This window comes from Ranitomeya imitator, chromosome 7 (assembly GCF_032444005.1).
Source record: "Ranitomeya imitator isolate aRanImi1 chromosome 7, aRanImi1.pri, whole genome shotgun sequence".
NCBI lineage: Eukaryota > Metazoa > Chordata > Amphibia > Anura > Dendrobatidae > Ranitomeya > Ranitomeya imitator.
Genome location: NC_091288.1, coordinates 87925129 through 87945589, shown reverse-complemented (window position 1 = coordinate 87945589; position 20461 = coordinate 87925129). Strand labels below are relative to the sequence as shown.

Here is a 20461-nt window from a genome sequence, read left to right as displayed (position 1 = left end):
AAGGTGCATTTGCAATGCATGAAAATCCGGAATGCATGTTTCCAGGAATAATCGTGCAGGGGTTGCAAAATAACCTGATAAATAAGCATAAAGCTTGTTCGTCAGGTGAAATGATCTTTTGTTTTGCTTAAAAGATCATCGTTCTCGCCATCACATTTCCTGCGCAGACAGAACCTGTGCTGCCAATAACAATGTCGGCCTATATGCATAGAAAGTTTGAGGAATGATCTTTCAACGTGTGTGTGGAAATGCGATCTGCCTGTGTACAGGCTATTAAACAACCACTGATCAGCAAACAAGTAGCTGATTGGTCAGTTAGTGCCACAAGTGGGGTGGTATAAACCCACCTTTACGGGGGAAATGAGGGTGTTTGACAAATTGTGGACCCCTTGGCTGGAAATGGACTAGAAGGCGGAAAAAAGGGAAAAGGCTTCGGGGAGCCTCTATCTAGAGGAAGTAATGGATACACAGTTACGGTTTGGGATAATGGCTAATGTGCATCTTTGAAGGATATTTTAATGTAGAAGGGTGAGCTGCCTAAATGGGATGAGGGATGGGGGGGATAAGTTGGGGATGTTGGGGTTTGTTTCTGTTTAAACATGAAATGAAAGTATTATTGTATTATGAATATTGTGATATTCTTCTTAATAAAAATCTATCTGAGATACCTTTACGTCTACTATATTATCTGGATTCAGAGAGTTATTGTGTTATCTGTTATATAGGACTGTAGAATGAAAATATCCTTATCAGAGAGGAAGAGCACCAGAACTCTAGTGCCACCTATAATATGTAACAATTATAAAAGTCAACACCAGCCTTTTAACGAGACATGCCATGTGATTTAGGTTAAAAAGTCAAACCAGACACTCCAGACATGTGCTTCCGGATGTTTTCCCCTCATCAGTGTAAAGTAGGAGAACTGGTTGGCTGGGTGAGAGGACTATGACAGGTGATTTATTAAAGTTTCTCCTTGTGGAGAGTGATAAGTTGGAGTAAGGAGACTTATAGGCTATACAGTGACAGTACTCCCCTGGGGATTTAAATGTGCAAATAGCCTCTTCAGAGTGGAACAGAACAGGAACTCTATTGCCACCTATTGGAAAAAGCAATCCAGAAAAGTCAATATCGACCCTTTAAAGGGAACCTGTCAGCAGGATTGTGAACTGAAAATAAAGATTAAACAACAACCACAAGATGGATTTCATCAACCCAGGTATCATTTTAATCAGTGTAACGGCGCCATCCTTACACTGTATGTAGGTTACTGGGCACAATCCTGCCGTCTGGTTCCCTTTAAAGGGAATCTATCACATATTTCGTATATAAAGTGCAGCCACCGCCATCAGCTGCTTATCTACAGCATTCTGTAATGCTGTAGATAAGCCCCCGATGTAACCTGAAAGATAAGAAAAAAAGGTTATATTATACTCACCCAGGGGCGGTTCGGTCTGATGGGCGTCGCGGTCCAGGTCAAGCACCTCCCATCTTTATACGATGACGTCCTCTTCTTTGCTTCCTGGCGCGGCTCCGGCGTAGGCGTACTTTATCTGCCCTGTTGAGGGCAGAGCAAAGTACTGCAGTGCTCAGGCGCCGGGAAAGGTCAGAGAGACCCAGTGCCTGCGCACTGCAGTACATTGGTCTGCCCTCAACAGGGCAGATAAAGTACGCCTACGCCGGAGCCGCGGCAGGAAGCAAAGAAGAGGACGTCATCGTATAAAGATGGGAGGTGCTGGACCGCGACGCCCATCAGACCGAATCGCCCCTGGGTGAGTATAATATAACCTTTTTTTCTTATCTTTCAGGTTACATCGGGGGTGTATCTACAGCATTACAGAATGCTGTAGATAAGCCCCTGATGGCGGTGGCCGCAGTTTATATACGAAATATGTTGTGACAGATTCCCTTTAAGGAGCCTTTCCACATAACTACTTGCTTAGGTTTGACATTCATTTTGTGCTGACAGATTCCCTGTAAAGGTATCCAGGTGTAATTCAGCCAAACATATGTTAGGAGGACCCACTTTGATGTGCTTGCTTATTAGAAGCCCATGGGTACTGTACAGTATAACTGGATGTCTTGTTTTGTATACAGTACATCTGACAAAAGTCTCAACTGTGGTTTAATCTGAACCTAGTAATAAAACGTTGGCTACATTTGTACTATACTCACACAATTTTTATTTTAGGCAGAGGCATGGAGAGTATACAAGAACATGTTCAGCATATATCAGAAGCAGCCAGTGAAAAAGGTAATGCATGTATTTCCTATGCAAATTCAATACTTTTCCTGTACTTACCTATTTCTTCACAGTAATAACAAAGCATATATAGACCAAAAGAAGGAACAAAAACTCACTGGTACATAACAATTAGTTTATCTAGTGTTGTGTACATTTCAAATTTTTCTAACTTAAAATGTAACTAGAATAATCTTACACCATTCAGGATCCTCATAGACTTTCAAGCGGTAAAAGATTATATTCAAGCAATAGGAGAAGCAATAAGGATGTTAGAGGATCTGTCACTAGCCATGAATGTGTTTCCCACATTTCAGAATGTTTGCAGAATTTTCCCGATCAAAACCGGACTCCTTTTGCAGGAAATCCGCTCGCGTTTTTTGTGTTTTTTTCCGAAGCGTCCCAATACAATTAATATAGCAGCAAAATCGCTGAAATTCCGCAAAGTTAATGAACATGCTGTGTTTTTTTCCACAATACGTTTTTTTGCAGAAAAAAACGCAGCATGGGCACAACAATGCGGAATTCCATTAAAAATAATAGTAAGCATTTTTAAGCATTTTCACAGCAAAAGAAAAAAAGTGAAAAAAAATGCAACGTGTGCACATAACCTTAAGGCTGCTCTTCTTGTGAATCCTGACATTGTGTTTTGCTTCCACCTGCTCCTCTATGTTTCTGATATATGGCCCCTTGTTTCTTCCTCATGAAAATTCCCATACAGAAGAGCTGAGAATCACATCCCCTTGACTAACAAGACTAGATTTACATACAGAAAAAAGTGGTCCATATGTCAGGAATGGTGAGGTGCAGGTACGTTACAATACAGCACCAGCTTTAGGAGAACAGTGGCATTTGGACCAGGTAAAGCAATAACATATTAATGGCGAATGATGGGTACTCTTTTAGGCTTTGTGAGCACGTTGTAGATTTGCTTGCAGAAATTTCTGCAAGGCTTCTGCATCTCTTGGCAGAAAAATGCAGTGGAAAATCCGTGCATTTTTATGCGTTTTTGATGTGGTTTTTCATGTGCTTTTTCATGCAGTTTTGTATGCGTTTTTGTAAGCTAACTAAAGATATTATTAAAAAAATCAGAATTGTGATGTCTTTTATTTGTTCAACCTCTTCAGCCAGATACCCTCATTAAAATTAAAGACACACACAAACACTCATCAGCCTATATAGGAGCATTAACATAATTAATCTGCATATGCTGTAACAAAACAGCAACTATGGAAACGTCCCCACGGTCGGTAATCGGCAGCGCTTTGGACGCAGCACATGTCCGCTCCGTACAAAGCACTGCCAGCTTTTGAACACAGGTGATTCCGTATGTGTTCATTGAACAGTGCAGAATCACAGCGCCCTATACATTGTATGGGTGAAATTTCTCTAGCGTCTCTGCAAGATAACTAGACATGCTGCAGTCTGGAAAGACGCGCTGCATGTCCGTCTCCGCAGGGAAGCCACTGGTGCCGCTGCATGCATAGTGGACATGGGATTTCATGAAATCCCATCCACTATGCTGTAACATCTGGCCACTGCGGGTTGGTCGCTGGGATTGGTCGCTGCGGATGTACGCAGCGTCCAACCCGCAGCATTTACTGACCTTGGGAACATACCCTCAGAAATCTGCATGAAATGCAATATGTTTATTTATTTTATTTTTTTAATTAAAAAAAAAAATTGAGTGGGCTCCCGCATAATTTTAAGAACCAGAGGGAAAGCTGAGGACTGATGTTAATATTCTAGGAAGGAGCCAATAGCCATAAAGGTTCCCAGGCTATTAGTATCTGCTCACAGCTGTTTGCTTAGCCTTTATTGACTACTTTACAGGGGAACCCGAGAAAAATATTGACATGGGGTCCCCCTATAAAATCGAACCAGAAAATGCTAGGTAGACAGCTGTGGACTGATATTAGTCTTGGAAGGGGCCATGTATATTTGCAACCCCCAAGCTAAAAACATCAGCTCTCAGCCACCCCAGAAATGGAACATCTTATAGATGTGCCAATTCTGGCACTTTGCCTGGCTCTTCCCACTTGCCCTGTAGCGGTGGCAAGTGGGGTTCATATTTGTGGGGTTGATGTCATCTTTGTATTGTCAGGTGACATCCAGCCCACAGGTTAGTAATGGAGAGGAGTCTATAAGACACCTCTCCATTGCTAATCCTATAGTTGTATGGTAAATAAACACAGCCAGAATAAAGTCTTTTATTTGAAATAATCACACAGACTCCTTTATTGAATCTAAATTTACCATACTTACTGAACGCCTAATCCCCGACGCCCTCGTCACCTGCAAACAATCAAAAAATAATAAACCAACATATAATACTATATACTAGGGCGGACAGGGAGTATATGTTAGTTTATTATTTATGATTGTTTGCAGGAGACATGGGCGTCGGGGATTAGGCGATCGGTGAGTAGGTATTGTGTATGTGAATATGTATGTAATTATGTAAATGTTTTGATTGAATTCAGGCGCCGGATGATTAGACTATTCTCCCATCATTGGCTCATGCTGTCTCTGTCATATGTGACAAAAGACATAGCCGGATGGGAGTAGTAGTCCCATCAGACGACGCCTGGGTACACACATGGCATGGGTACATAGAGACGGACACAGACGGAGACACGCACATATTGTCCGCCCACACACTCTTCATCGTTCTGACATAATTTCCCTTTGACAAATCGCAGCGTTTTTTGGCAGCAAATCTGCAAACCTTTTTACACCTGCGTTTTTGCTTCGGATTTGACTGACTCAATGGAAGTCAATGGGTGCAGAAACGCTGCAGATCTGCAAAAAGAGTTGACATGCTGCGAAAAATAAAATGCTGCAAATAAGGATGGAAATTTCCGGATCATGTGCACAACTCTTAAGGAATGTCATTGATTAACATTGCCTAAGTAATTCATTGTGTTTTTGGAGCATTTCAGCGCGGAAAACGCTGCGGAAACAATACAAGTTTGCGTCGTGTGCACATAGCCTTAAGTAGTAACTATCTCCTGTAAAAAGTTCTGGATAATTTGTTGCTAAAAGAGAGAAATAAAAATGAGTAATAAATAGTGATGAACGAATATACTCGTTACTCGAGATTTCTCGAGCATGCTCGGGTGTCCTCCGAGTATTTTTTTGTGCTTGGAGATTGTTTTTCTTGCCGCAGCTGAATGATTTACATCTGTTAGCCAGCATAAGTACATGTGGGGGTTGCCTGGTTGCTAGGGAATCCCCACATGTACTTATGCTGGCTAACAGATGTAAATCATTCAGCTGCGGCAAGAAAAACGAAATCTCCGAGCACTAAAAAATATTCTGAGGACCCCCGAGCGTGCTCGAGAAATCTCGAGTAACGAGTATATTCGCTCATCACAAGTAATAAATTGTTTGGTCTTGTGTATATTTTGTGTTACATGTGATCTTTATTAACTCATTGATGACTGGGCCATTTCACACTCCTTCCTGACCTAGCACATTTTTTTCTTTTCTCGTACATGTACTTTTAAGGGCCCTAACCCTTTTTTCATTACAATATTTAAATAATGTTTGCCTCTTCATTCTGCGACACATGGAGCTTAATTTTTATGTTGTTGCTTTTATATTCCTTTTTTTTTTACTTACAGTTGGGGAAAATATAATGGAAAAATAGGAACTGACAATGTGTTTTTTTAGTTTTGTTTTATTGATATATTGCATGTTTTTATTCTAGGTTATTCTTGATTTTTTGATTTATGTATTTTTTTTTCATTTATTTTACACACCATGCCACACAGAAAGTCTTAAAAAGCATTTGAAGGGCATTTTTACATATTAATACATTCTTTTATTACTGATTTCTCCTGTAGTTAGGTTTGGCATATTATCTCCAGTTAGATAAGAATTTGAGTTTCCTGGCTGCATAGCAGAGCTTGGGGTGTCTCCTAAGACCCAGCAACTCTTGCAGGCTATCCACAACTAGGGATAACATGATCACTGGTTCTGGATGAGAAAGCACTGTCAGTGCTTCCTAACCCTTTATACACAAGAGGTGGTTCAGATCTGTGTATATAGAAACCAAAACTGAAATATCTGACTCTGATTACAGATCTTAGTTTCAGTTTTAACATTATCTTATTTTTTTCAGGTCTCATGGCTGAAAATACAGGAGCACTCTCTGAGCTCAGTCTTAACGAAGATCCACACCAAGAAGTTAGTATAACATACAGTACTTATCAAGAGTTCCAAGCTGGCATAAGGAGACTTATAGGCCATATAATGCTCCTCTGAGAATTTAAACATGCAAATAGCCTCTTCAGAGAGGAAGAGGACTTGAACTCTAGGGCCACCTCTTTGGTGTAGCAATCTTAAAATTCAATATCGCCCTTTAACAAGCCTTACCATATGATATAGGCTAAAAAGCCAAACCAGAGCTTAAATTTTCAGATTTGTGTTTTGGGGTGTTTGCCCCTCATCAGTGCAAAGCAGAAGACATTATGTGTCTATTTGAGAGTCCTCTGACAAGTAGTATAAGTGAGATCATTAAAGGGTCAATATTGACTTTTAGGAATGCTACATCCAATAGGTGGCACTAAAGTTCATGCTCTCTTACTTTCTGTAGTGATGTCACTTTCGGGAGCAAGGTTGGTCTCAGCTCGCCACGTTCTCTTCTTGCAATGTGCTGGATTGACAGTTCTAATTAGAATCGGCGAGGGAGCACTGAGAAGAATATTGCACTGTTAAGAAGCGAGCTTGTACTGATCATCTACTATATAATTGTCTAAGGGTCACTTCCGTCTGTCTGTCTGTCCTTCTGTCACGGTTATTCATTCGCTGATTGGTCTCGGCAGCTGCCTGTCATGGCTGCCGCGACCAATCAGCGACGGCCACAGTCCGATTAGTCCCTCCCCTACTCCCCTGCACTCACTGCCCGGCGCCCGCTCCGTAATCCCCTTCACTCACCGCTCACACAGGGTTAATGGCAGCAGTAACGGCCCGCGGTGTAACGCACTCCGTTACCGCTGCTATTAACCCTGTGTGTCCCCAACTATTTACTATTGATGCTGCCTATGCAGCATCAATAGTAAAAATATGTCATGTTAAAAATAATAATAAAAAAACAAAAAACCTGCTATACTCACCATCCGCCTCCTTTCCCGCTCCTCGCCATGCTTCCGGGACCGCTCCATTGCAAGCGGCAGCTTCCGGTCCCAGGGCTGGTGTGCGACAAGGACCTGCCGTGACGTCACAGTCATGTGACCGCGACGTCACCATAGGTCCTGCTCACAGCAGCCCTGGGACGGGAAGCTGCCACTTGCAATGGAGCGGTCCCGGGAGCGTGGCGAGGAGCGGGAAAGGCGGCGGATGGTGAGTATAGCAGGACTTCAACGGGCCTTCGGAAGGTGAGTATATGTTTATTTTGTTTTTAAGTCTCTATACTACGTGGCTCTGTGCTGGGCAATATATTATGTGGCTGGGCAATATACTACGTGGCTGGGCAATATACTACGTGGCTGGGCAATATACTACGTGACTGGGCAATATACTACGTGACTGGGCAATATACTACGTGACTGGGCAATATACTACGTGACTGGGCAATATACTACGTGGGCTGTGCAATATACTACGTGGCTGGGCAATATACTACGTAGCTGGGCAATATACTATGTGACTGGGCAATATACTCCGTCGCTGTGCAATATACTCCGTGGCTGGGCAATATACTCCGTGGCTGGGCAATATACTACGTGGGCTGTGCAATATACTACGTGGCTGGGCAATATACTACGTGGGCTGTGCAATATACTCCGTGGCTGGGCAATATACTACGTGGGCTGTGCAATATACTAAGTGGCTGGGCAATATACTATGTAGCTGGGCAATATACTCCTTGGCTCGGCAATATACTCCGTGGCTGGGCAATATACTACGTGGCTGGCCAATATACTATGTGACTGGGCAATATACTACGTGACTGGGCAATATACTACGTGGGCTGTGCAATATACTACGTGGCTGGGCAATATACTACGTAGCTGGGCAATATACTATGTGGACATGCATATTCTAGAATACCCGATGCGTTAGAATCGGGCCACCATCTAGTATGTCAGAATTAATAACCATGGCATGTTCAGAATAACAGGGACTGGCCCACCCTGAAATAGGCATCACTTATGACGTTTCGTTTCAGGGTGGTGAAAGAAGCTGTGGTAGTGGCCGCAGTCTCTATACCCTCATGACTCCATGTTTGAATGTCTCAGCTTGCACTAAGGATTCTCAAACAAAGTGTCATCAGAATGGAAAGGGGTAAAAAAATAAAAATAAATAAAAGCAGTTAGATTGAGAGGGAATGGTGTGAACTCTTTAAGTAAACCATATAAGAAAAAATAGAATGAAAATCACAGATAAAGCAGAGATGTAAAAAAACAACAAAAAAAAGTGTTGACTCCCTCACCTTCCACGTACACCAACACGTCCACATCCACCCCCTCCTCCACTTTGACCCCTGCATCATGGTTGTATTTTTTTTCTATTTTTATTTATTTCATTTTTTTGATCTGTTATTTTAAGTCATTTACCTAAAAAAAAAAAAAAAAGGAATGGCTGCATGAGGGAGGGATGAATATATGGATGGATGGACCCATTTTTTGATAACCAGCTAAGGGAAAGCAGACAGTTGGTTATTAAAATCCTGGGAACCCACAACTTTTTAAAATATATATATATATATATATATATATATATATATATATATATATATATATATATATATATATATATATATATATGGAAAAAAATATGAGCGGTTTCCCCTATTACCAGCTGAGGAAAATTTGATGGCTGTGGACTGATATTAATCTTCGGTAACGGGCTAAAAGCACTAAAGGTTCCCAGGCTATTGAGATCAGCTCATAGCTGTTTGCGTAGCCTTTACTAGTTATTATAGGGGAGGCCCTCCCCCCCCCCCCCCCCAAAGAAAAATGATGTGGAGTCCCCCTACATTCACTAACCAGCATAAAGCTTTCTCCCGCAATGAGTGGGGCTATAAGTGAGGTGAATGAGGTTTATCAGCTATGAACTCCAGTGAACTTTCTCATGTCACTGCTACACACTGCAGGAGCCTAATTACACTCCTGCCTCAGTGTGAGCCGGCTGGTGTGGATAACAGTCGCATCAGTGATGTGACCGCTATCCAATTCATCTGGATCGTCATGGGACATGCTCATTAATGGATTTTCGTTGGACAGCTGGGGAATATCACATATATGGTTTTTTATTATGTTTTGTTTTTTACACGTGACATGGGCATCAGTGGATTATCTTCTCGTCAGACAGGTGAGGAATATGGTTTATTATTTTTCATCTTTTACAGGGGATATGGGCTTCAGTGAATTAGGCATAAAGGCAAGTATAGCTTGGCTTTTTTTTTATTTCAAATAAAGGCATCAGTGTCTTTTTTTTTTTTTTTTTTTTTTCAATCTAGCAATGGGGTTAGTAATGGGGGTGTTTTATAGACACCTCTCCATTACTAACCCCTAGGCTTGATATCAGCGGCCATAAAACAGCTGACATCAAGCCCAAACCTATTATCCCACTTGAAACCGCGCCAGGGCAAGTTGGAAGAGTCGGGTAAAGCACCAGACTTGGCACATCTAATAGATGCGGGCTGCTATTTTTAGGCTGGGGAGGACAGCAAATTTATTCTATTTTTGGGTCTGATATCCCTCTTTGGTTGTTATGCACTCTCCTTATTAATATTTACTTTATGTTTTTAATATTGGCAATTTAATAAAAAGGATTTTTAGAATTTTTATTTGTGTTCACTCTGTTATCCTTTGGTGGTATCTATACCTGGGAAGTTATGATAAACTAAGAATTTGGGAGTGGGCACCTAATACAAATTGGTGTTATATTTTGAGGACCAATGGTGTATAATAATATTAATTTGAAAGCAGTATAATGGAGAGAAAGAGACCATGATTCCATCAATACGTGCCACGTACTGGGCGACTTGCAGTAGTTTTGATAATCTCCTGCTGATAAAACAGTGATTTTATCTGTAGAGGACTAGTAATCCTGCTTCTATGTAGTCCTCCATATTCCTGAGCACTGTATAACCTGGCCCCCTCCAATGATTTGCAGCTTTCTGCCTATGCACAGTGTACACAGAAAGCTGTCAATCAGTGGTGTGGGCAGGGTTATACACAGCTTAGCATTCAGAGAACTGGTATATAAGCAGGAGATAAAAGTGATTTTATCAAAACTGCAGCAAACCACCCATTAAGTGACATATCTCTGGAATCGGGTTATCTGCGCGTACATCATGCTGCTCTTTGAGGTAGGAAACATCTGGTGACAATTAACAACATGAGGTAACCTATTTAAATTGTTCCTAGCAAAGAGATTTCAAACATATCATGGTATGTTAGCTGGGGTAATACAAAAGTCAGACAGAGCTGGAGATTGCAGTAATTCATACCCCTTTTCACAAAAGTGAATTCTAAAATCAACACTGATATAATTAATTGTAAAAATATGGTTGTCATTTTTTTTTTAATTTTGGTATCCCACAGACCTATCTAATGAATCGAAAACACAGAGGCTACTGCTTGATTATAAATAATGAGCAATTTATGAAAAGTGACTCAAGGCCAGGAACTGAAAAGGATGCAGGTAAGGGGTATTTTAATTGAATTTATTAAAAGGGATTTCCCGTATATATTTTTTTAACACACAGTGGGGAGCCATGCTGATAAAAAAGAAAAGAAGCTATACTCATTTCTGAAATCCATCCTCTTTGTCAAAACCTCCTGTCACCTGACCACTGCAGCCACTGATCGACTGCAGGGTGTGGAGCTTGGTGGTCCATATCTCATCACTTCTAGTTTGGCGAATATTGTCAGAGCTGCCACTTTGGGTCAATGGGTTGACGAGGAAACTCCCTCCCTTTGCTAAATGACTTAGATGCCACAGTCGGTATTGACCACAACATCTGGCAGGACTGAATCATATTACACTAGGCTCCCATGGCAGAAGGTACAGCAACAACTTCTGTGCCTCCCTTCCTTCCAAGAGCTATAACTTGTTTTCTTTTTTTTCCTGGATATAGACATATGATGGCTTCGGTTTTTGCGAGACGAGTTGACCAGCATTAATTTAACTAAAAATTCAAGTGTAATTAAATTGAACATTGTGTAGTAAAAATAACCTGACAGCATGATTATAGCAATTCCAAGTTTATAAGGCTATTTTAATGGATAAAAAAAAATCAGAACTTTGTAAAATAAAAACAGAAAAAGATTCGTTTTGTGTCACCATTTTCTGAGACCCATGTCTTTTTTATTTTTCCATTGATGGAGCTATGGTATGGCTTAATATTTGCATGTCAAATTCATATGTTTATTGAAACCAATATGTGTATTTTTATTGCATTTTTTGTAGAGGTGTCCTGACAAAAAAAACAGCACTTTGATTTTTTTCCCCCGCATTTAACGATATAAATAATTCTAGATTTCTCCTTCGCCTCATTGGGCGACACAGACCATGGGTTGTATGCTGCTTGCCACAGGGAGGCTGACAATAAGTTAACACAAAAAAAGTTCGCTCCTCCCCTGCAGTATACACCCTCCTGCTTGCTCCCAGAAAACCAGTTCTTGCTTAGCCTCCGTAGGAGGCACACGGACGTGTCTGCTATTCAGACCCAAAACTCTTTATTATTTTATTTTTACATTTTACTATTTTTACATTTTTGATTTAATTTTTTACAATGGAAAAAGGGGCGACAGATCCTTTCAAAGCTCCGATCTCCCCTAACCATCAACAGGTGAGCAAGGAGAATGTCGCCTCTCAGTATCCTCTCCTGCGACATTGGATGCCACTCCTGAGCTGATTCTTAGGGAAGACTGGTCCCTTCAAGGGCACCAATCTCCCCACACCTTCAACGGACGAGTACATGGAGTGTTGCTTCCACATATCCTCTTCCGCAGCCAGGCCTATTGCTGGACATTCAGCGCTGTCACATCCTAGGGAATTAACCCCTTGAATGTACAGAGGCCCACCTCGTGGCGTCCGAGCAGCCCCCACTGCACCACCACTGTTAAAGCAGATGGTACACGGAGGCGGACGGTCCCTCTCCACCTCCCTCCTAAAGGGATGGTGGATTGAGAGTTTTACCCCTTATCCCTGCACCGTCCAAACCAGCAGCAGCACAGGAGGACCTGCAGCAAGCTGCCTTACCTGCCACCCGGCAGCCTCTCCGGGTAAGTGCCGGGACTGGAGGGCTCCTTTCAGGCGGCCTGGGGTGGCGCTGGGTAAGGGGGACCCATCCTCATTGCGGGGACGCGCATTGGCTCCTTCCTGCTTCGGCGCCGCAAATTTATTCCCCGACTTCGGCCCTGTTCTTGGCTGCAACCCCCAACTCTGCCCATGCTATGACGCGATGCAGTGGCACAGCACGACAAGCGCCTCTCAAATCTCGGGGGCCATCTTTCTCCCCCAGACCGCCTTAACACGCACTCTATCTGCCATCATTATGGAGGCATCAAGTGTCGCGCAGGGTCCACGCAGTCGGTGTAATGCAGGAGGAGCGGGGACTCAGACCTGGGTAAGGGAGCGCTGCATTTTACAGATTGAATCCCTCCGTGATCCTCCTCCCTGCTGTAACCCCTTTTTTTCTCGGCAGTACCCGTTCTCAGCAGCCCCTAATATTATAGGGCCAAATAGAAGGATACATCATGTCTCAGCCTAAGGCATCAAAAAAGTCTAACAAGACTATGGCTATATTCTTTACTTCATGCTCCTTCTGCCAATCTGCGTTTCCTAAGGCTGAGTTCGCTGCTCTGCAATACCTGTGACCCTAACTGCACTCAGGAACCCTTCCGCCGCCACCGAGTCCAGTGTACACCTAGTCCCCCTGAGTGGGCTTCGTCACTGTCTCAATCCATGGCTTCGCTGACCAAAGCGATTGAATCCCTCCATGATCCTTCGGGGGACCGGGTCCGTTTGCAGGACTGATGTAGACGTATCCTCCTCAAGCTAGAAGCTGTCAAGCACCTAGAAAACGGATCTGTAGCATTTCTCCTGACCAGACACGTGCCTTGTCGCCTCACAGCTCTGTTTCTTGCTCTCTCTCCAGAGTTCAGTAGAGAACACGAATCTGACTGCGAATCTGATAGTTCCTTAGATCCGGATTCGCCAGATTTTCAGAAGACAGTGGATCCGCTTATTGAGGAAGTCAACCAGGCTTTAAAGGTTGAGGAAGATTCCGGCTCCGCTCCAGATCAGACCGTGTCCTTTAAGAGAACTAAACACTCTTATAAGGCATTTGCTATTCACCCTGAATTTAGAGCCATAGTTACTAGGCACAGAGAGTGCCCGGATAAACGCTTCACAGGACAAAGGCCTCTTGAAGCCAAGTATCCTTTTTCAGCTGATCTGAAAAAGGATTGGGCAGAATCTGCGGTGATAGATCCCCCAGTATCCCGCCTAGCATCCAAAACTCTCCTGTTCGTGCCGGATGGCTCATCCATCAAAAATCCCATGGTCCGTCAGATAGAAAGCTTGGCCCGCTCTGTTTTTGAGGCCTCAGGTTCGGCTCTCTATCCATCCTTTGCCGCAGCATGGGTAGCTAAGGCTATGGTTTTCTGGTCAGAGACCTTGGCTAATTCACTTCGGAGCAGTAACCTTACTCCAGAGGCGGCGCACCTTGCCAATCAAATCTCTCGGCAGGCGATTATCTGGTACATGCATCCTTGGATGTGGCTGGTTGTGCTGTTCAGCGAGCAGCAAATGCCATCACTATCAGAAGGTCATTATGGCTCAGAGAGTGGAAAGCGGACTCTGCATCAAAAAAGTCTCCCACCTCCCTTCCTTATAAAAGTGGTCGCTTATTTGGAGAAAAGCTGGATCAGATCATTTCCGATGCTACGGGAGGGAATAGTAAATTCTTTCCCCAACAGAGACTTCGGCGTCCCTTTCAAAGACGTCAACAAATCCGTTTCCGTTCCTTACGTTCCACTGCAAGCTAGGCCACTACCACTACTTCGTCCAGTTCTGGACGTTCTCCACGAAGAGATGGAGGAACTCAGGTCTTGTACAGACCTAACCAGCATTGGAAGTCCCTACCCAAACAGGCGAGGCCTAAGGGACCTAGGTCCCAGAGATTTTCCTCACGCTGACTATTGGCACTATCCGGTCGACACCGGCAGGATAAGCGGCCGCCTACTTCTTTCATCAGGTCTGGCTTTCCGTTGTCTCCGATGAATGGGTCAGAGATCTGGTGTTGTCCGGTTACAAAATAGTTTGCTACGTGCCCCCCTTCATGTTTCTTTCCCTCCCGTCCTCCATCTTCAGAGGCAATGGTAAAGGCTTTCTCCCGGGTGTCACGCCCTACCGAAGGATCAATCGGGTAGACCCACTGGACCGCAAATACTGCGGTTGCTGATACCAGGAAGGGAGAGCCAGACCAGGGAAGCAGGTAAAAAGCTTTATTGAAAGAAATACAAATATACTCGGAGAGACACCCCAAAGGAAGGCCACAGGACCAAAACACCAGGGTGCCTCTAAGGAGTCCAAGGCTTGGAGTGACCCCTATACAGGGATTTCCCCTTGACCTCCAAAAGAGGGTCCGATGAGACAGAAACCTGTGTTAAACCGACCTAGGAGGTTGAGAAGGAATGAACGGACAAAAACGGGGAAGAATGTGGAACTTGGAAGCAGGCTGAAGACTGCAGGGAACCGCACTGGATACAGGACTCAGGATGCTGAGAAGACCAGACACGATCCTAGGGAAAAAGGTAAGCAGAGTGAGACAGGCAAATTGGACTGGTAAACCTAGCTAGACCAGACCTGGAGCAGAGACTTCAGGATAATAGAAGTTGCCCAGGCGGCGTCCAGGAGTGACTGAGATCCTTATATACCTCCAGCCTCCAGGTGATAGGCCGGGAGGAGGGGCAGTGAGTAGGGAGGGGCTGACCCTTTAAGAAGCCAGAGAGCTCGCCTGCCCGCCCCCTATGCACTCCCTAGGAGAGGGAGAGAAAGGAGGAAGTGCAGCAGACATGGGAGCAAGGACCCGGGCAGCATGTCTGCAGGGACGGACCCCGGAGCGACGGCGGACGACCGAAGAGTGACCCTGCTGGCTAAGGACAGGACCAGAAGAGGTAAGAGCAGGCGGGGAAGAGAAAGAAGGCGCCCCGGACTGCGAGGTGGTGACACCGGGCCTTAGACGCATTGCGTCACGATGGCGTAATTATCCCTGTCCCAGAAAGCGAAATGTTTCAGGGTTTCTGTTCAAACCTTTTTGTTGTCCCAAAGAAGGACGGAAAGGTGAGACCCATACTAGACCTCAAACTTCTAAACACGTTTGTCAAGGTCCGTCACTTCCGCATGGAATCTCTGCATTCAGTTATCACTTCCCTGGAAGAATGGGAATTCTTGGCCTCAATCGACATGCGAGACGCTTACTTGCACATTCCAATTTTTCCTCCTCACCAGAGATTCCTGCGCTTCGCCATTCTCGACCAGCATTTCCAATTCACGGCCCTGCCCTTCGCCCTTGCTACTGCCCCCAGAGTGTTCACAAAGGTCATGGCGGCCATCATGTCCATCCTGCACTCTGGGGACGTGATCGTTCTGCCCTCGTTCTGCCCTATCTGGACGACCTGTTGATCAAAGGTACGTCCTTCCACGATTGCACGGAGTCCATTCGCATTACTTGCGATACCCTTTCTTGACTGGGCTGGCTGATAAACTTAAGCAAATCCTCTCCGGTCCTAGACCAGCAGATTTCCTTTCTAGGAATGTCCCTGGACTAGTCTTGGGGGTTAGTAATTCTCCCTCCAGACAAAGTCTTAGCCCTTCAGCAAGAAGCCCAAGTGCATCGTCAGTCTTACCCTCACTCCATCCGGTTTGCAATGAGGGTACTAGGAAAGATGATGGCCGCAATGGAAGCGGTCTCCTTTGCGCAACTGCACCTTCACCCTCTACAACATTCACTTCTGGCATCTTGGGACAGAAACCCTTTCATCCTCGCCCAAAGGTGCCGCTTATCCCTGCAGGTCAGACAGACTCTCAGGTGGTGGACACTGAACTCTTCCCTCAACCGGGGGACGTCTTTTCTACCCGTTCAATGGCTAGTGGTGACTACGGATGCCAGTCTTTCGGGCTGGGGAGCAGTCTTCTGCCACCACACTGCTCAGGGCCGCTGGTTAATTCAGGCTATTGAAGCTACCAATCAACCTTCTGGAGATCTGTGCTATTCGACTGGCCCTGCTTTCATCATCTTCTGGCGGGTCACCCCATCCGTATCCAATCAGACAACGCCACAGCTGTGGCATACATCAATCATCAGGGGGGTACCCTCAGCAGGGCGGCCATGTTTGAGGTAACTCACATCCTTCGATGGGCAGAGAACAACCACTCGGTGATCTCAGCAGTGCACATTCCAGGAGTAGAAAACTGGACGGCGAATTTCCTCAGCAGTCAGGGTCTCACTTCGAGGGAGTGGGAGCTCCATCTGGAAGTCTTCAACCAGATCTGTCTTTGCTGGGGGATCCCAGATGTGGACCTGATGGCGTCCAGACTGAATGCCAAGGTTCCCCAGTTTATAGCGAGGTCTTGAGATCCAAAAGAAATCGTTGTTGACGCTCTGGTTCTTTCATGGCACCAATTCCATCTTCCGTACATTTTTCCTCTTCTACCGTTACTCCCCAGAGTAATCAGGAAAACCAAGGCGGAAGGAGTACCAGTGATCATGGTCGCTCCTGATTGGCTTCACCGCGCGTGGTTCGCAGAGTTGGTACGCCTCGTCGCCGAAATATCCTGGAGACTGCCGGATCGGCCAGAACTGCTCTCCCAGGGCCCCAGCTACCACTAGACTTAAGGGGCCCTGTGTTTAACGGCGTGACCGTTGAATCCTGGGTCTTAACCCAGGCAGGGTTTTCTCATCAGGTCATTTCCACGATGGTTAGTGCCCGTAAACCCTCATCGGTACGCATCTATCATCGTACCTGGAAGACATTTTTTTGCTTGGTGCAAGGATCGTGGTCTTCCTCCTTTAGCCTTCTTAGCTCCCACCATTTCAGAGTTCCTACATGCCGTTCTGTACTCCGGGCTGGCACTCGGCTCTCTCAAGGGCCAAATCTCCACTCTATCGGTCTTATTTCAGAGATGCATCGTATCAAGACTTCTGGTTAAGACTTTTATTCAACGGGTGTCATATGTCGATACTCCCTATTGCGTGCCTTTAGAGCCTTGGGACCTCAACTTGGTGCTATGTGCCCTTCAGGAACCTCCCTTTGAACCGCTTCAGGACATTTTGCTGGTTATTCTATCCTGCAAGGTTGCCTTCCTGGTGGCGATCACATAGATCGGAAGGGTTTCAGAATTAGCTGCCTTTTCCTGCCGGGCGCCTTTCCTTATCTTCCATCAGGACGCCTTTCCTTATCTTCCATCAGGACAAGGTTGTCCTCAGGCCATTGCCATTCATTTTGCCAAAGGTCATTTCGTCCTTCCATCTTAACGAGGACATTGTTCTTCCTTCCTTTTGTCCGGCCCATATTCACAGACTTCATGAGCTCTCCATACTCTGGACTTAGTCAGAGCTCTGCGAAGGTACGTCTCAAGGACGTCAGCCTTCAGAAGAACAGATGCTCTGTTCGTTGTCACAGGAAGGGTCTTGCCGCTTCTAAGGCCACGATAGCTAGGTGGATTCATTCCACCATCCAGGAGTCATACCGAGTCAGAAGTCAGCCCATCCCAACGGGGATCAGAGCACACTCTACTCAAGCGGTGGGGGCTTCTTGAGCCATTCGGCATCAGGCGACGGCGGAGCAGGTCTGTAAAGCAGCCACTTGGTCCAGTTTACATAACTTCGCAAAGCACTATAATATTCACTCTCCAGCTTCAGCGGATGCGAGTCTGGGCAGAAGAATTCTGCAGGCAGCGGTGACGCACATTTAGGCAGTTGTTGCATGGAGCCTAATCCTTTGTGTTGTTTTCCCACCCATGGACTGCTTTGGGACGACACAGCACCCACCCTGTTAGCCTATCGGCTTATATGGCTTTTGCCTGTTCTTTTAAGTTGACATGTTGTACTCTTCTATGTTGTTACTACTGTATTTGTTCCTACTTCTGCACTGAACAAGTTCTCTGGGAGCCAGCATGAGAGTGTATACTGCAGAGGAGGAGATACCGTATATACTCGAGTATAAGCCGAGATTTTCAGCCAACTTTTTTGGGCTGAAAGTCCCCCTCTCGGCTTATACTCGAGTCATACCCAGGGGTTGGCAGGGGAGGGGGAGCGAGGGCTGTCTAATAATACTCACCTACTCCAGGCGCGGTTTCTGCAGGTCCCTGGCTTCCCCGGCGCCGGCAGCAGCAGCTTATTCCTATACTGATAGAGGTGGAGTCGCATATTCATTACTGTAATGAGCTGTAACGGTGACCGCTCAGTACAGAGAGAATCTGCGATGCCGAGGAAGCAGGGACTGCGCAGCGCCAGGACCAGGTTAGTATAACGGGGAGGGGAGCGCTGCGCGATAGTCACCTTTCCTCGTTCAAGCTCCGCTCCGTCTTCAGCTGTGGCGCTCAGGTCAGAGGGCGCGGTGACGTGGTTAGTGCGCACCCTCTGCTGAACGTCAGTGCTGAACATGGAGTGGCGCCGGAACGAGGAGCAGGTGACTATTGAAAGTGCCGGGGGCCTGAGCGACGGAGAGGTGAGTGTGATTTATTTATTTTTTATCGCAGCAACAGCAAATGGGGCAAGTGTCTGTGTGGAGCATCTTATGGGGCCATAATGTTTGTGCAGCACTATATGGGGCAAGTGTTTTGTATGGAGTATCTATGGGGTCATAACGTTTGTGCAGCACTATATGTGGCCTTAAAGTTTGTGCAGCACTACATGGGGCAAGTGTTTTGTATGGAGCATCTATGGGGCCATAACGTTTGTGCAGCACTATATGGGGCTATAACGTTTGTACAGCACTATATGGGGCCATAACGTGTGTGCAGCACTATATGGGGCTATAACGTTTGTGCAGCACTATATGGGGTCATAACGTTTCTGCAGCACTATATGGGGCCATAACGTTTCTGCAGCACTATATGGGGCCATAACGTTTGTGCAACACTATATGGGGCCATAAGGTTTGTGCAGCACTATATGGGGCCATAAAGTTTGTGCAGCACTATATGGGGCAAGTGTTTTGTATGGAGCATCTATGGGGCCATAACGTTTGTGCAACACTATATGGGGCAAGTGTTTGTATGGAGCATCTATGGGGCCATAATGTTTGTGCAGCACTATATGGGGCCATAACATTTGTGCAGCACTATATGGGGCAAGTGTCTGTATGGGGCCATAATTAACGTTTGTGGAGCATTACGGTATATGGGGCAAGTGTCTGTATGGAGCATCTTTTAGGGCTATAATCAAGGTTTGTGCAGCACTATATGGGGCAAATATCTTTATGGAGCATCTTATGGGGCCATAATCAGCATTTGTGCAGCATTATATGGGGCAAATGTGTCTATGGAGCATCTTATGGGGCCTTTATTAACCTTTATGCAGGATTATATGGGTCATATTTTAATATGGAGCATCTTATGGGGCCATCATAAACTTTATGGAGCATTATATGGGGCTCCTGATTCAATATGGATATTCAAAAACACTTAACCTACTGATGTCTCAATTAATTTTACTTTTATTGGTATCTATTTTTACTTTTGACATTTACCGGTAGCTGCTGCATTTCCCACCCTAGGCTTATACTTGAGTCATTAAGTTTTCCCAGTTTTTTGTGGCAAAATTAGGGGGGTCAGCTTATACTCGGGTCGGCTTATACTCGAGTATATACAATACCTTTTTTTATGTTAACTTAGTGTCAGCCTTATAGTGGCAAACAGCGTACAACCCATGGTCTGTGTCCCCCAATGAGTGGCTCTGAGAAAAGGATTTTACGGTGAGTACACAAAAATCCCATGCTTTTACAGATATGACAATGCCAACATTATTTAGTTTTTCAATTTTTAACTGTGAAAGGGGAGTGATTTCACCTTTTCTGTTTTTTAAGTATCTTTTAAAGCATCTTTTTTTTTTACTTCATTTGTTAGTCTTAATAGGGAACTTGAAACTGTGATTGTTTCATCACTTGTGCTACATATTATGATAGCACAGTAAAGTGAAACTCATTCTCCTATGAAGCCCTGCCATGGGCTGAGCTTCATAAGAAGACCAAG

At 44.9% G+C, this 20461-nt stretch overlaps 1 protein-coding gene across 1 annotated transcript in view; it reads left to right on the top strand.

Moving 5' to 3' along the window:
* The window catches only part of LOC138644788 (caspase-8-like), a 115926-nt gene that overhangs the window by 85868 nt on the left and 9597 nt on the right, over positions 1 to 20461 (top strand). Inside the window, exons 7-9 of the mRNA XM_069733598.1 lie at positions 2189 to 2251; positions 6366 to 6430; positions 10798 to 10897. Coding sequence (XP_069589699.1) covers positions 2189 to 2251; positions 6366 to 6430; positions 10798 to 10897 — 228 coding nt within the window. The remainder of the gene's footprint in view (positions 1 to 2188; positions 2252 to 6365; positions 6431 to 10797; positions 10898 to 20461) is intronic.